The sequence below is a fragment of the Anoplopoma fimbria genome, chromosome 13 (assembly GCF_027596085.1).
Source record: "Anoplopoma fimbria isolate UVic2021 breed Golden Eagle Sablefish chromosome 13, Afim_UVic_2022, whole genome shotgun sequence".
Taxonomy (NCBI): domain Eukaryota; kingdom Metazoa; phylum Chordata; class Actinopteri; order Perciformes; family Anoplopomatidae; genus Anoplopoma; species Anoplopoma fimbria.
Window position 1 is genome coordinate 20,270,989 of NC_072461.1, and position 14,999 is coordinate 20,285,987.

General features: G+C 42.6%; 1 protein-coding gene across 1 annotated transcript; it reads left to right on the forward strand.

The window, feature by feature from the left end:
* Nucleotides 1–100: 100 nt before the first annotated feature.
* On the forward strand, nt 101–13,721 carry mxd1 (MAX dimerization protein 1). Its single transcript, XM_054611793.1, has 6 exons — nt 101–570; nt 1,188–1,287; nt 7,247–7,276; nt 11,127–11,241; nt 12,354–12,510; nt 12,896–13,721. The coding sequence occupies exons 1-6, from the start codon at nt 504–506 to the stop codon at nt 13,090–13,092; spliced, it is 666 nt and encodes a 221-aa protein (XP_054467768.1). The 5' UTR covers nt 101–503; the 3' UTR covers nt 13,093–13,721.
* Nucleotides 13,722–14,999: the final 1,278 nt, after the last annotated feature.

The window sequence follows — 14,999 nt, forward strand, 5'->3', positions numbered from 1 at the left end:
TCAGTTGAACTTTTTTTAAGACAACAGATAGCTCGTTTTATGCTTTTTTTATTTTTTTTTCTAAGTTTTTTTTTCATCACATAAGCCAAGTCCGTGTCAACTGACCAGCCAACGGTTTTTATTTTTTCTGTGTGTGTGTTTTTTTTTTTTACCGTTAGGCTGAATCTGTACAAGGTTCCACGCGAACGTTCCAACGGTTATTTGAAAAAACTTGTCACGAGCGCTTACGTTAGCCAACTTGTTTGTTTTTTTCAAACAGAGCAACATTCTAAAACCAGCCGTTTTTTTTTTCCCTCGAACACATTCAAAGAAACCCCGTAGATTATTCTATTTAAAACAAACTGGTGGCTTTAATAAAGAGGGCAGAGCACCCTAAGGCGTTGAAGAAGTGACACCCTCAGCCTTCGTGCAGCACGCTCACACCAAAGCCCTTAACGTCACCTGAACCATCTCTAACAAGCATTAAAAGGAAGAGCTTTATTTTATCCCTGTTATTGTTGAAAATGGCGGCGATCGGAATGGTGCAGATGTTGATCGAAGCAGCTGAGTACCTCGAGCGCAGGGAACGAGGTAAAGTGTATTGTTTTCTACAGTCTTTATGACAACCAATGCACTAAAAAAAAAAAAAAAAAAAAAAATCCTGTTGCACCCCTTTCATTTTGCATTAAATAATCAAGCCATGCACGTTATAGGGGTTTTCTGCACAACAGCACAGCAGCATGCATCCCCCTACGTCACCCAAAATAGCTGCTCATCAGTGTTAATGTGCATGCATTTGTGGATGTTCTGCAAATGTGCAAAAAAGAAATAATAATCTTGCATTCTCCCTTTTTCTGATGATGAATAAATGAATGAATGCATTTGTGGCAGGTGCAGTGAGATGTGCAGGGAGACATTGTTTTCATGGAGGCCCCTCCTTTCCCTCTGTTGTGGTTTGCTTGTGGGGTTTATTCCAGTTCAAGATGACATCATTGTCCAGGATGAAGGGGAGAAAACACTGTATAAAGACACTGCATGGTGTCCATCCATTGCATGCCTGCACTTCAGCACCAGACATCGCTGCTCAATTCCCAAAAGGCTCGGGATCAAATGTTCTATTCTGGCTTCTTGTCACTGTGGCTATGTTTTGTATTGGCAGATATATCTGGACATGTGACCACTATGTTTGTTTGTTTGCTTGCTTGCAGAAGCCGAACACGGCTATGCCTCCATGCCACCCTTCATCAGCAGCCAAGAGAGGGAAAGCTTGAAAAGGAAAAGCAAAAGCAAGAAAAACACAAGTAGCAGGTAAAGGCATGTCGGCTCCCTGTGGCCAGAACATAAACACTGTATGATTGTTCGGCGCTGCAACACAACACCCCCTTTTTGTGTGTCCACACTGAGCGCAGCAACGTTTATCCATTGTTTACTGGATTGGATTTTGATTTTTACAATGCGCACTTATAATTTGCCCTTTGTAGAGACTGAATAATAAATTAGGACATTTTACGTCATTTTGTTTTCTTTTGCTGCCGAAATAAGATAAAATTCAAACTAGAGTTATATGAAATTCAACTCACTAGGTTTTGATTTGTGCCTGACACTACAGAAAAGGGCATCTGATTATACAAGAGGTGGCTGCATGTGTCAGTCTATTGGGTTATGGCCTTGTTTTGGCTTCGACTAGTGAGTGACAGCAGCAAACATCAGTCCGTCTTAAGGCGAATGGCCACTCAGTAAGACAAACTGGGTCAGTCAAGGTGACTGCAGGAGACATTTAAGTGAGGGAGCATGCTCTGACAGCTCCAGTCAATAGACGCTACGGCACACACACACAGGATTCTATAAATCAATCATATCGGGGCAGATTTATGTTGCATCCACACCTCGCAGATCAATGTGCGCGCCGTGATTAGATTGCAGTTTGGGTTTCCTGCCATTGAGAAATTTGGTCCGTGGAGCTCGTTTGAACACAAAGCTTCTGAGAGCATTGATTGTTTCGGTGGAGAGGATGAAGAACTCAATGATTGAAGGCAGAATAATTGGAACCATATTCTAAAGGACCTAATAGATTTGAGTTTGTTTGTATCCACCTGTATTTATGCACAGATGCACAATGGAAACCCCACAATTAATCAGATCATTGGTGCAAAAAAAGTTTTAGACTTGCTTGAGGTCGAAACATTGGCGTGTAAATATAAAGATCTAATTAGGATGATGAAAATTTATTTTTCAAATAAACTGTGACATTAGGTGACCTGCTCCCTGGATACAGACACAACATAAACATATTGCTGCCTCGTTCCACCCACCGTAATTTAAGTGCCTTACGTTTGCATTCCTTCTAATAGCCTGCAGGGGGCGACTCCTCTGGCTGCAAATAGAAGTAGAAAAGGGCCTGGCTACCTTGTTAACGACATGTCACTACCATGGCGTTGTGCAGTCTGGGTGTTTTCCATGTCTTCGTCTTACAACTTTAACCCTTTCGGCGTGTGTGTGTCCAGTTCATGAAAGTTAATTGTACCATTTTGGTCGCCTAAAATATTTTCTTTAGCATTGAGTTGTCACTGACGTTCACCTCACTCAGTTTGATGACAGGTATGTTGGCTTTGAGGGCACACTACACATCAATAACTGGAATGAATGCAGAACACATGAGAGAAGGATATAAATAGACTGATTTATAGGCCTCTTACCCAATGTACATCCATCTTAAATAGCTGAAACCATTCATATAACTTTCTAAAACAGAATATCTGGCGTTATGAATGCCCACTTAATGCAGTGATTGGTCTGGTGTGTAGACGTGAGAGAGGGAGCAGGCTTTTTTCTTTTTTTTGATTCTCAACACTGCTTTAAACACTTGGCATGTACAAACAAGGGCAACCTCATAAACGTCCTCAGTGAGATACTGTCTGAACCTGTGCGCTGTTATCCCCGCTTGAACTATCACCCCTCGCCCCTATCTATGATGGCAGACCTATTGACGTTGTTGGATGACACGTTGCATTAACTTGTATGTCTGAATAACTCCTTGACCTAAAGTGTCCTCTGAAGGGCTAAGAACGTAATGTACGGAGCACACAATGTGAAGCATGTGAATTGAGTTCACGTATATGACTGTTACCTCTCATAACCCAATGTACCTATCCCGCTATATTATCGTCAGATCTAAAGTTGCAAGACTGCTTTACACAGACCTTTTAAATATTCCATACCTTCATACACTCTACTTGTTAATAAATTGATCATTTTTTCAATTAATCCCTTAGTCTATACAATCTTTCAGTCCCCAGTGTCCAACGCAGTGTCTGAAATGTGTGGTTTCTCCAAAACCCAAAGATATAAACACTGATATAAAAAAAAAAAGCAGCAAATCTTCAAATTGGAGAAGCTACAACCAGACACTGTCAAATTAATGATTATTAGATCATCAAAACTGTTAATCGTTAAATCAGCTAATAGTTTCAGCTGGAGTCATCTGCCAAACGATTTAAGAAATCATAGTAATTACTTGCATTTCATTGTTTAAATGCGTACATGTGTAAATACTGCTCTTTCTAAAAGGATCTTGTCCTATTCAAATATTCGGTTTAGCCTGTTGGTCAGGATTTTGTCCGTTGAGCTTGACTTAGTCATTTGTGTGCAGCAGTAATACGTCATAAAACCTGTATATGAGTCAACTTTTTCGGCAGTTCGGTTCCCATGTCACAAAATCCATGGTTTTGGTCAGATGCCTGAAATAGGGTTTGTGAGTAACACAAGCTGAAGAGATTTTAACATTATGTTCTACATCATAAAATATATCACTAATTACCCCTCTTGTGAACTTCATAGGTGCAAACTTGCCGTTTTTGATCCAAAATAGGTCATTTGTGTAGATCTGCAATAAAAAACATTTGGGGGGGGGCAGGCAATCCGCTATCTGCCTTTCTAACTGAGTGTACATTACATGTTTATTTTGTTTTGTTTTGTGTGTTATTCAATATTGTATACAGACGTTTATTTAAATATTTGGTTGTCTGTCAAGGTGATGCTGGGTTGGGGTGGGGGGAGGCCACATGGGAAGGGAGTTATGTAGGAAGTATTTCAAATGTTGATTCTGTGAGTTATCCATGTACAATTCCAGTAAACAGAAGTTAGGGTTATAAACAGAAGTTAAAAAAAAAAAAAAAAAAGAACTGGCTTCATTTCTCATTTCCCTTTCCCTTGTTCGGAAAAGGATGAAAGACAAGTTAAAGGGGTTGTGAAAGTTGAAAACCATCCAAGCTGAATAGCTGCAGCTTATTTGTGTTTTACTGGAATAACATTGAAGCATATGAATATATATATATATATATATATATTATATTATATATATTGCCCCGGACCCCCCTAGGGGGTTCGGATCCTTGTCACCTTTTTCATCAGGAGTTTGCACCCCTGGAACTTTGAAGTGTTTACTTGGCTTAAAGATGGCAGTGTCTAAATTATTCCACAAAACGACAACACATGGACTAGTCCTCCTTTTATCTTCGTGTTGGGGACATGAAGTCATGCGACATCATTAACGTTGTGTATCAGAGATTCTATCCCATTGGCTTTATGTTGAGGGAACCAGTGCACGGTTAACTTCCGGGTTGGCCTACAAAAATGCATCCTCCCAACAGCACTCTGTGACGGCGACAAACCTGTAACCCACCAAAAGATGCAGGATGTTGACTCCTGTAAGAACACACCTGCTTCCAGCTCAGAACATGTCCTAACATGCTTAGGTGGCACTACATTTTTAGACCTGCCCTGTGAAGAAAATGTGTGACTAGCTTTGTATGTCAACCAGACCCCCAGCTGCTGCAGGTTTTTCCACCAGCCATTAAATCCTATCGGCACTTTTACCATTTTACTTATTTTACTCCAAGTTTATGTTAAGCAACTCCCTCATCATCTATGAGCTTTTAATCAGCTACTTCTCATTACTATTCAAGGGCAGCAGAGCGACACTTGTTATTAATAAGAGGCTTCTGCTCAGCTCGGATTATTGGGTAGGGTCCGGCTTGATGTTGGCTCTTGATCATTAATAAGCAGACCAGCACTGTGGCTGAACGAGTTTGCCTTTTTGGGGGGGAAGGGTGGATTTCTGACAGACGAGAGAGAGAGGACCATTAATTGATCAGGCATGATGATTTTTTTTTTGGTGAAATGTTGGTCAGGCAGCCATGTATGTATGTGTCGTTGTATGTATTGGAAACCACTCAACCCAGTATGAACCAGCTCCTCCAGATTCTGTTGTTTAACCATGGCGTGGATGTATGAGCAGAGGGGGAGGGGAGTCACTGTGGTTCCGGCGTGGATGTGTGTCACTAGTAGTGACTCCCCCATCCCCCCCATCCCTCCCTCCCACTTGCATTTTCTCTCTCTCCTCTCACCTCCTCCATCCCGCCTTGCAGTCTTTCCTGCTCTGTTCTCAGTCTTGGCAAGCAGTGGAGAGCACCAGCTTCTCCATTACACAGGTCCTCCCCCACCCTCCACACACATGATCTCGCCATCCATGTTGAGCAGGCAAATTGAGTGTTTCCATACTCACCGCCCTGTGTTGTTGTTCAGGCTTATGTGGCCGTTGTTGGGCGAGGCCACAGTAAGCCTTCAGAAATGTATGGAGGTTAGTAGTTGATTCATGTTGTAGAATCTTGCTGTCTACAATTCAGTTAGCCAATTTAATCTGATCATTTCTCTATCAAGGACCCCCCCAACGAGATAATAGCCCACAGACCCCACGTAGTAAGACTTATGCCCAGGGATCTGTCCGAGAAGAACGAATGTCAACACTGGATGTGGCGTTTAAAGAGTTAAACTTATTATTAGAATAGTCATTCATTTTCTTGACATCGCCCTGACCAGCCAGTACCAAGTGGCACAACCCATCACTGTCATTTTCAGGTGACACGGAAGAAGCGATCAAACCAGGAGCAGTTTCACAATTTATTTAAGAGTTGTTACCTCTGTAAGTTAATTCAGACGGATTCAGAGGAACCAGGCTGACTTGGAACCATCGCTACAGGAGATGCGGGTTTCATACAACCGTGGTCTTATTTTAGTAGTTTTGGGCATCAATCCTGACTTAAATATTAACTTTATAGTAATGTTTTGATATAGAGATAGAGCAACCCGTACATTATAGGGGCGTGGGTCGGAGGTGGGACGTGTCCCAGAGCCTGAAATGTAGCCTGAATAAGTGGGATCATTTCTCTGCCAACGCTGTTATGTCACCAGCGGCTGTCTGCCCTGAACAGGAATGCACACTGGCCGGAGGGGGGGGCCAAGTGAGATAGAGAGCACCCGGAGCTGAAACTAGATGATACCCCGCACCACACACACACACACACACACACACACACACACACACACACACACACACACACACACACACACACACACACACACAGAGAGAGCCATGAAACCAAGTGCTGTTAGGAAGTTGTAATATTGGAAGACATTATTTTTAGGTTTATTTAGTAGGTTGTCAAACATTGAGGTGAATCAAGGTTTGAGTGTGTGCGTGTCCTCTGAGGATCTCGAGGCATCAAGGCATGGGGACAGTGTTGAGCCTAGCAGAGCTGAAGGTGCAGACAGGCTATTTTGGGACCTTGGGTGGGGGGGGATCAAGAGGTCAAGTGGAGGTAGATGAGGGTTCAGGAATGCTGAGGGGAACTTTTCCCGTTGAGCCGGCACCGGAGGCAACTCTGTCCCTCCGGTTTATACAGAACAGAAGGTGGAATAACAGCGTCAGTCCCGCCTTGAGCAGGCTGTGTGGACGGGGCTACTGCAATGCAGAAGTCATGCTGGCCGCTAGCACACCTCCATCTCTCAGTTTACCTTCAGCACTGTGTCCTCCCCCTCCCCCGCCTCTCTCTGTAATACATGCACTGTGGATAATCAGGCAGTTTGAAGAGGGCATAGTCCCTGGCTTCTGTTTCTAGTTACTGTTACTATGTTTACCCCTGGCCCCTTCATCACGTATTTCAATGCGGCCCTTAAAAAAAGCACAAGTATCATCTGTGGAACGAGCCACAGGCATCAGAATGCTCATCCTGTTTTTTCTCAGAATCTCATTTCCTCTGCCGTTCTGACTGCTCATAAACTCCCACACAGCCTTTTCTGCCTCTCTCCCTCCCCTGCAGTAAGGCCTTGGACTGCTATGATGGCACACAAAGTGAAAACCTTATCCTTTTCAAGCATTGTCCTTTGGTATTATGTGTGGTATCTCATATGTGTTTTTTTGTCTCCATAGGTCTACGCACAATGAAATGGAAAAGAACAGGTATGTAGAAATGTACCCATCTGTGTGTGTTTGTGCATATTTGTGAATTGTTGCTGATCCTCTGTTACCATGGACAGTTTCTGTACATTTTGATTTTACTCAGAGTTAGAATTAAAAGAGACGATGGTAAATACATTATTTTCATTTTAGTCCTCAGGATAATCGGGCCATAATTAAATGTTTAAAAGAAAAAAGAAACTGAAAAAGCAAAATGAACATTTTAATTGGTCCAATACTTTGTTCTATGACGTTCCCATCAGCCTCAGCTGTATTTCGTGTTTATTGCTCATTAGCAGATGTTACCATGCTAACATGTGAAACTAAGATGGTGAACATGGCAAACATTATACCTGCTTAACGTCAGCATGTAAGCTTTGACATTGTGAGCAGGTTACATGCTGATGTTAACATTTAGCTCAAAGCACCGCAGTGTCAAAGCACAGCCTCACAGAGCTGCTAGCATGGCTGTAGACTCCTGCTATGAAACACCACATTAATACAATCCTTTTTCAAGATAATGCCACAGCTGTAATAACAGGCTGTGAGGGTTGTATGAATCAAAACATAAACTGCTGTTATTTTGCAGGAGTTTCTGACATTTTAGGCCAGAAAACTAATATGTAATTTATTCATTTAATCATTTAATCCCCGTCACTCTCAGTGCCTCCATCCTACATGTGCTAGGTGATCCAAACCAGCAGCCCAGTGGACAGCATGAATAATATATGGCACGGAGGCCTGTGCCTGGGACTTAGCCCTCTGCATGTGTGCACGATTCTGTGTGTGGAGGCAGCTCAGGCCCAGCAGTAAATCAGAATTACGACCACAGCTCGTCGTATTAAACTTGAGAACATTCGTAGCCTTTAGCCAGTTTCTCCCACCAGTAGCTTGATGATAGAAAGCCATCATGGGCGGATAGTAAATTACTCATGGCGACCCGCTGCCAGCAAAGCCAGAGGAGGGCCACGAGACCCGTCTCCCCTGCTGGTAATATTGCAGTTAAATCTCCCTACACACATTCAAAGTCCTAATTTGTACAACTCCCCTCCCCTGCGTCGTTGCACTCGGAACCAAAAGCATGCCTGTGTGTGGGCGCGCATGTTTACGTCCGCGTAACACGACTCCAGCCACCAGAACGCCTTTTTTTACCTTCCTCCCAGCGGGTCATGAGCAGTTACTGTTGGGGTTCAGAGGGCGAGAGCGAGAGCGAGAGCAAGGACAGTGGAGTGATTTACTGCTGGACCTGTCGTGTGCATTTAAAAAGAACACAGGCGCAAAATGAGGGCACAGGAAAAGTTCAGAGAAAGGTTCTGGCCTTCGTCTGCGCACAGCACGAGCCTGTAGCTCCACACAGACACACACCTCACCTAAAGCCACTCTGAACCAGAATAACCTGTTGGTGATATAGCGCTGTGTGTATCAGCCACGCCCGTAGTGTTGTTTCTATCACTCAGACATAAAGTGACCTGTGCTTTTTCATGAGTCTGCTGCTCGGCAGGGTTTTTGAATTAACTTTAGCTAGCCCTGCTGATTATGTCAGAACAGCCGAGGGCATTGATGTTATGTAATGGCAGTCCTTATGCCCTTTGGACTGAGTCAGCTGAGAAACAGGCACTTGGTTTCAGCAGCTGAACACTGTTTTGTATGTGACTGCATTGGCTATCCTTTCTCTCTGTGTGTGTGTGTGTGTGTGTGTGTGTGTGTCTGTCTGTCTGTCTGTCTGTCTGTCTGTCTGTCTGTGTGTGTGTGTGTGTGTGTGTGTGTCTGTGTGTGTTTTAAAAGGGCAAGGGGCACAGACGGGCTGGCCATCTGGAGCAGTGGGCGTTTTCCTAATGGGCTGCTTGACAATTGGTGCCGATGCAATGCAAAATATACATATTTTAGAATAGTCACCACCCTCTCAAACAAAAGTAACCAAGTCCTGTGTGCTACCAGACAATAACTTTTGATCCAGTTCATTCTAAAGCTTTGTTTGTTCTCGCTTGTGGCATCGTAGCACAAAGGCGTTTATGCTCAACACACTGTTGGTTGTATTTTTCTCTGAGACGCCAGATGGCATATAACTGTGAAAAATGTACCGTGAAAAATCAAGAAGACAATGAATGTAACCAGCAAATCGCCATTGACCGTAAACTCGTATATCATATTCACGGACTACTTTGTCGCCTTTATACAAGCCCTGTATAGAAAGGAGTCAAGTATTAAATGCATTATAAAGAAACAAAGGTTGAAATGCTACAAATCTCGAGTCTTGCACCTTTTACAAATTAAGAAATGAAACAACAATTAAAAACATTTTCTTGTAGAAAGATTCAATGAAGGAACTACTAAATTATAAATATTGGTCGTTTATTTTGTAAAAAAAAATTGTCCGATTGAAATTAATATATTGTTTACATAAATTGTAGCATGGGTTGTGTTGGTGGTGTTGAATAGCTGGCTGGGCTTGGTGGCCCGGTTTAAGAGTCCAGGGCCTTTTTTTTTCATTCCCAGTCCGTTCTATGACAATATATTTGAGTGTGTCCTCTGCCCACAGTCAAATCAGCCCTACCTTCTTTCCATGTGTCCGATTTTGAATAAACTCTTTCCGGCTGCGACGCTCACATCAGGATTAACTGCAGCAGACAATAAATGAGTAGCTCATTCAGTCGGCCCTCAGCTGCCAAAAAAACATTTTTACACTCTCAGGAAGAGTGTGACGTACACACTCCCACTCGCTCGATTCACACAGGCATTCAGACACGTACACACTCCGCCGAGGCTGGAGCTGGAGGTGCGTGTTGTGTAACAGCGGGTCAAGTGGTCGCAAACACCCACCAGACCGTAGCAACTGCCAATGCTGCCAGCTTAGAGCGGCTAGGGGGGAAGAGAGTCGAGATGAGAAATGAAAACGTGAACTGTGTTATAGGACAGCTGATGTTCAGATCTGAAAATATGTCACACACACACAAATTTCAGCACATTTCTGTTTAATTCTTATCAACTGAGGATTTGTACACTGTTCCTCAAAAATCCTAGCATCATTATGTGGTAATGTTACAATGCTCAAGAAGCAAACTGGAGAGTCTCATGACTTCATCCTCACATGTGCAAACCATTTAGTCACTACGGCTTATATGAATGAGTAACTCTAGCATCAAAAAGCAGAAGGACATAAACACATGCACATTGGCTCATAGGGGAAATAGTCTTAAATCAGACTGTTGTAATTTTGTAGTTTGTGTTTTATTTAAGCACACTATTTTAGAGGCCTTTTGTGTTTAGACAACTCTTGACGTTTTAGAGGTTTGGCTTCTATTTTATAGCAAACCAAAAGTCTACAGCCATGCTAGCAGCTCTGTGAGGTTATACTGAGGTACTTGGAGCTAAATGCTAACATCAGCATGCTAACAATGACCGCGTTCACCAACTTAGTTTTCAACATTAGCATGCTAATATTTGATGACCAACATTGCCATCCTTAGAGCAAAGCCTCTAGCATGACTAAAGAACATGTTTGTATTCCTCAAAGTAAGGAATCAAAGAGGGATTCATTTCATATCTAACTGGGAATAGTTTAGTAAAAGTCTGATTATTCTCAAGCTACGTAAGACTTTATGCAGGCTTGCATTAATTACCATTCATTCATAAATAATACCCACTCTGGAGCTTTCAACCACAGTTGTGGACTGGAAGTGGACCTTGAGTGATTTACTTATTAGTTTAATGTCAAGCTACCGTTTCCAAGGCCAAGAATAAACTTGGATATGAAGGCTCGACAAATCGCATGCCTGTTGTATGTAACAGATGTGAAAAAAGCTAATCATGTTTGACAGTTTCTCTCTCTTTGTTTCTTCTCTTCTGTCTTCAGACGGGCACATCTAAGGCTGTGTTTAGAGCGCCTAAAATCCCTCGTTCCCTTAGGACCAGATGCTAATCGGCACACCACCCTCAGCCTGCTGATGAAGGCCAGAGATCATATCAAGGTGTGTGTACTAATGTGTATGTTTGGTTCCAACATAATCAATGCAAAGAGGTAAAGCGAATTTACCTATGAAGCACATTTCAAGTTTCTTTACATAATGAAGTCTTAAAAGAACACAGGTAAGAGAAATAATATGGCCTACAACTTTTTTACAGTAAGAAGTTTCAATAAACAGGTAGAAAGAACAAATGGTATAAAGTAAAAATTACAATAAAAGTAAAAACTTTAAGAAGACAAATAAAACACAAACAATAAAAGTGTAATATTAGTGCAAATTGAACAAAGTGCAATTTCAATTAAAAGGTAGTCATCGACATAAAAGTATTTGGTCTTAAAGTAGTTTCAGTTAGTTTACATCTTAGATTCAATATAATAACTTAATGAACCTTCACCATGTTTTGTTTTGTTCTGACTCTGGGAATAGTTATCTGGCCAGTGGGATTCATATTGAAGAAGTAGGTCAGAAATGTATTAAGACTTTGAGCCATTAAATTATTTGTAGACAAGATTTCTATGTTTTTTTACATAAAAGAAATGGACTCAAGATGAGCATCCACTTTCTTCTTTAGCTCCAAATACAATGATCTCAGTTTAGCCTTTGTTTAACAGAACATTCAGGTTCATTCAACCATTTATTTGGTTATTAGAGCAATGTCAATCAGTGAACGTTCACAATTATGCCAACGGTGTTTTTTTGCATGATTCTGCCTAACAGGGAGCATATAGAGGTTAAAAAGCAGAGACCCAAGGATGGAGCCTTGAGGAACTCCACGTGTCGTGCTAGATCGCTCAAATACTGTCTTGTAGAAAGGACTTAAACCAATCTAGGACCGTGCCAGTCAGGCCAGCCCAGTTTTTTACACTGCAACACAGCAATGAACTTGCAGTCTCAGTTCTGTGGTAGGGTCCAAATCCAAACTGGAGGTCATCAAGACAAGACATGAGGGTAATTTGTTAAGCACTGTGGTGGGTTTGTGAGTTATTTTAGTTTGTTTGAGGGACTGAGATCTCTTGGATAAGTCACTGAGGCATCACACACACACACACACACACACACACACACACATAGAGCAACATTTCTGACAATATCTTTTTCTCTTCCCCGCCCTGCAGAGGTTGGAGGAGAGCGATAGGAGAGCTCAGCATACTGTGGAGCAGCTACAGCGGGAGAGGAGACACCTGAGGAGGCGTCTGGAGCAGCTGGGGGTGGAGAGGACCCGCATGGACAGTACCGGCTCGGCTGTGTCCGACAAGTCCGACTCTGACCAAGGTACACGGACGTAATACACTCACTGCTCTCCATGAAATAGTGATTGTATGAGGTGAATCCAGACGAGAGCAAGAAAACAACATACACTCCCATAAATTACATAGAGCCACGTATCATAACATGATATCAAAGTTTGTTTGTATGAACAATGAAAGTTAGAATAAGGTATTGTCATATTCCCGCAACTATTTCAAACATGGAGAACAAAGTAAAACACAGTGTCTTTAGTAACAGAGAATGGCTGTATCATGAACACATACATGCAGATTGCCTGCTGATGCTGCCTGTACAGTGTTCCTTCGGTACAGGTGCTAGAACAAATGACGAATATTCAATTATCATTCAGACCTATAACAATGTTTGCGGTTCCTTTTTGCTCCAACAGAGGATCTGGATGTGGATGTGGAGGGGACGGACTACCTGCTGGGTGACCTGGAGTGGAGCACCAGCAGCGGGGGCGACTCAGGGGACGAGCGAGGCAGCCTGCGCAGCGGCTGCAGCGACGAGGGCTACTCCAGCGCCAGCCTGCTGCTGCTGCAGGACACTCAGGAGAGGGCCAAGCAGTTAGGCTGCAGCCTATAGACGGCACTGGTCGCTGACCCCAAACTCCCGCTTTTACCCCCTCAACCAATCCCATACCAAGATAGCCTCACCACTCCCTAGTCTCACTCAGACCTTACCATCTCCCCTCCCTCCCCCTTCCCGTCTCCATACATACCAGGACTGACCAAGTCTGAGGCCTCTCGTCCAGCCGGGGCCTCTGCAGACTTTCTGTTCCCACAACGGCTTCCATCCAGACTGCAACACCTCCAAGACATCCGACAACATCCGGCCCATCATCAGCGGCCAGTCATTAGAGTGTCACCCACTCTCTGCTCTGCACCAATCAAACGAGTGGGATTTTAAAGACACTCCGTCTCTCCGTCCATTCATCAGAAAACACAACTTTCAGCCAGAGAATGTTACCACACAATATCCCACTGCCTCTTTTTTCTATGCCTCAAGAGCCATGGGAAGCACTTATGAGATTTCACCCTAACTTCACACATACTTAGACACACACACACACACACACATATACCCCCCTCCATCGCGAGTCCTCCCAAAGGTGTGACACTGACATGATGTGGGGCCTTTTTTCTGCCCCGCCCACCAGGCAACCATCCGTGCATGGAATTTTGCACTTACAATTGCTTTTGTAAACAAAACATTTATTTATTTATTTATTTTTTTCAAATGCTGTCTCTGAAAAACTTAAAGGGCCCCCTCACTACAGCTGTTGCATTAATGTTACAAAGATGAAATGAGTGTTTGAAATGTGTTGAAAAAACAGGCCAGTCGTCTGCTGCGCTGTAGGGACACTAAAGTATGGTACGGTGTGTGGTGTTAAACTGTTTAGGCCGACAGCAATACGTCCTTTAGTACCCAGGAATTGGCAGGCTGGTAACTACCCTGTCATTATTTTGTCCACACCTGCCATTCAGAGGTAAAAAAGTAACACAAAAACAAAACAAAAAAATGTGTGCAGCATGAGATTGTGAAGGGGCCGGGGTGTATGGGAGGGTTTTAGGGGTGGGTTTGATGTTTTACTGCCTCTCTCTGATGACTGTGGCGTTTTTACAGCATCCTTTTTATCATAAATGTGTGTATGTCACGTCTGAGCCTGGTGATGACGGAGGTCACTAGCAGGTTTGGAAACTTTTTTTAAATTCAGGCTGAACGCTGGTATATCTTGGCAGGTGCTGGTACATTGTTTTTGTGCACTACTTCATCACTGCCCCGTTCACCAGGTATAAATAGGAAGGGAAGAGCCGATCTACTGAGAGCAGTCGAGAGACTGGAGCACATTCCATTATAAAGAGAGGACAGGCAGGTAAGATTGAGAGCATCTTTTTTTTTTTTTTTTTTTTTGCAAGAAGATGTTCCTGACAAATATTTATGAAGGGAGGGTTCAGTTTAAGACGAGCTGAGTCAGCCTAAAACAGAACAACAGGCCTTGGCTTTTCAGTGGGAAAACACACATGAAAAGCACTAAAATGTTTAAAAAACACAGATTTTCCCTCCTTTGCCTTGCCTACAAAGCTATTTATTGTTTCTGCAAAAAATGTTAATGTAAATAGTTTACAGAAAGATCTCTATGTCTATCAACAAATGTATTTATTAGATATACTAAATATATAGATGAATATATAGAAATATATTTAATTAGTCAAAGCTTATGGTCTTCTTGTGAGGTTTATTGAGAGTTTCTAATGTGTAGTTTGTTTGCACAGCCTAGTCAACCCATAGAGTATTTAGAAATGTCTCTTGTGCCTCGAGGCTTTTGTGTCGAAAAATGAAATGTTTTCTCTGTGGTTGATCCTAATTTTTAGCTGTTTTCAAAGCCATCTTGCCCTTTAATGTGGGAATAAAAGGACAAAAAAAATCTGAATAATTTATAAAAAATTTGAATTAAAAAGAATAAAAATGAGAGGAGCTGGTGGCCAGGT

Coding starts and splice junctions, on each gene's coding strand:
- mxd1 (XM_054611793.1), top strand. CDS start 504: ATGGCGGCGATCGGAATGGTGCAGATGTTGATCGAAGCAGCTGAGTAC. Junction 11,242..12,353: donor AGGCCAGAGATCATATCAAG/GTGTGTGTACTA, acceptor CCCGCCCTGCAG/AGGTTGGAGGAGAGCGATAG. Junction 12,511..12,895: donor CAAGTCCGACTCTGACCAAG/GTACACGGACGT, acceptor TTGCTCCAACAG/AGGATCTGGATGTGGATGTG.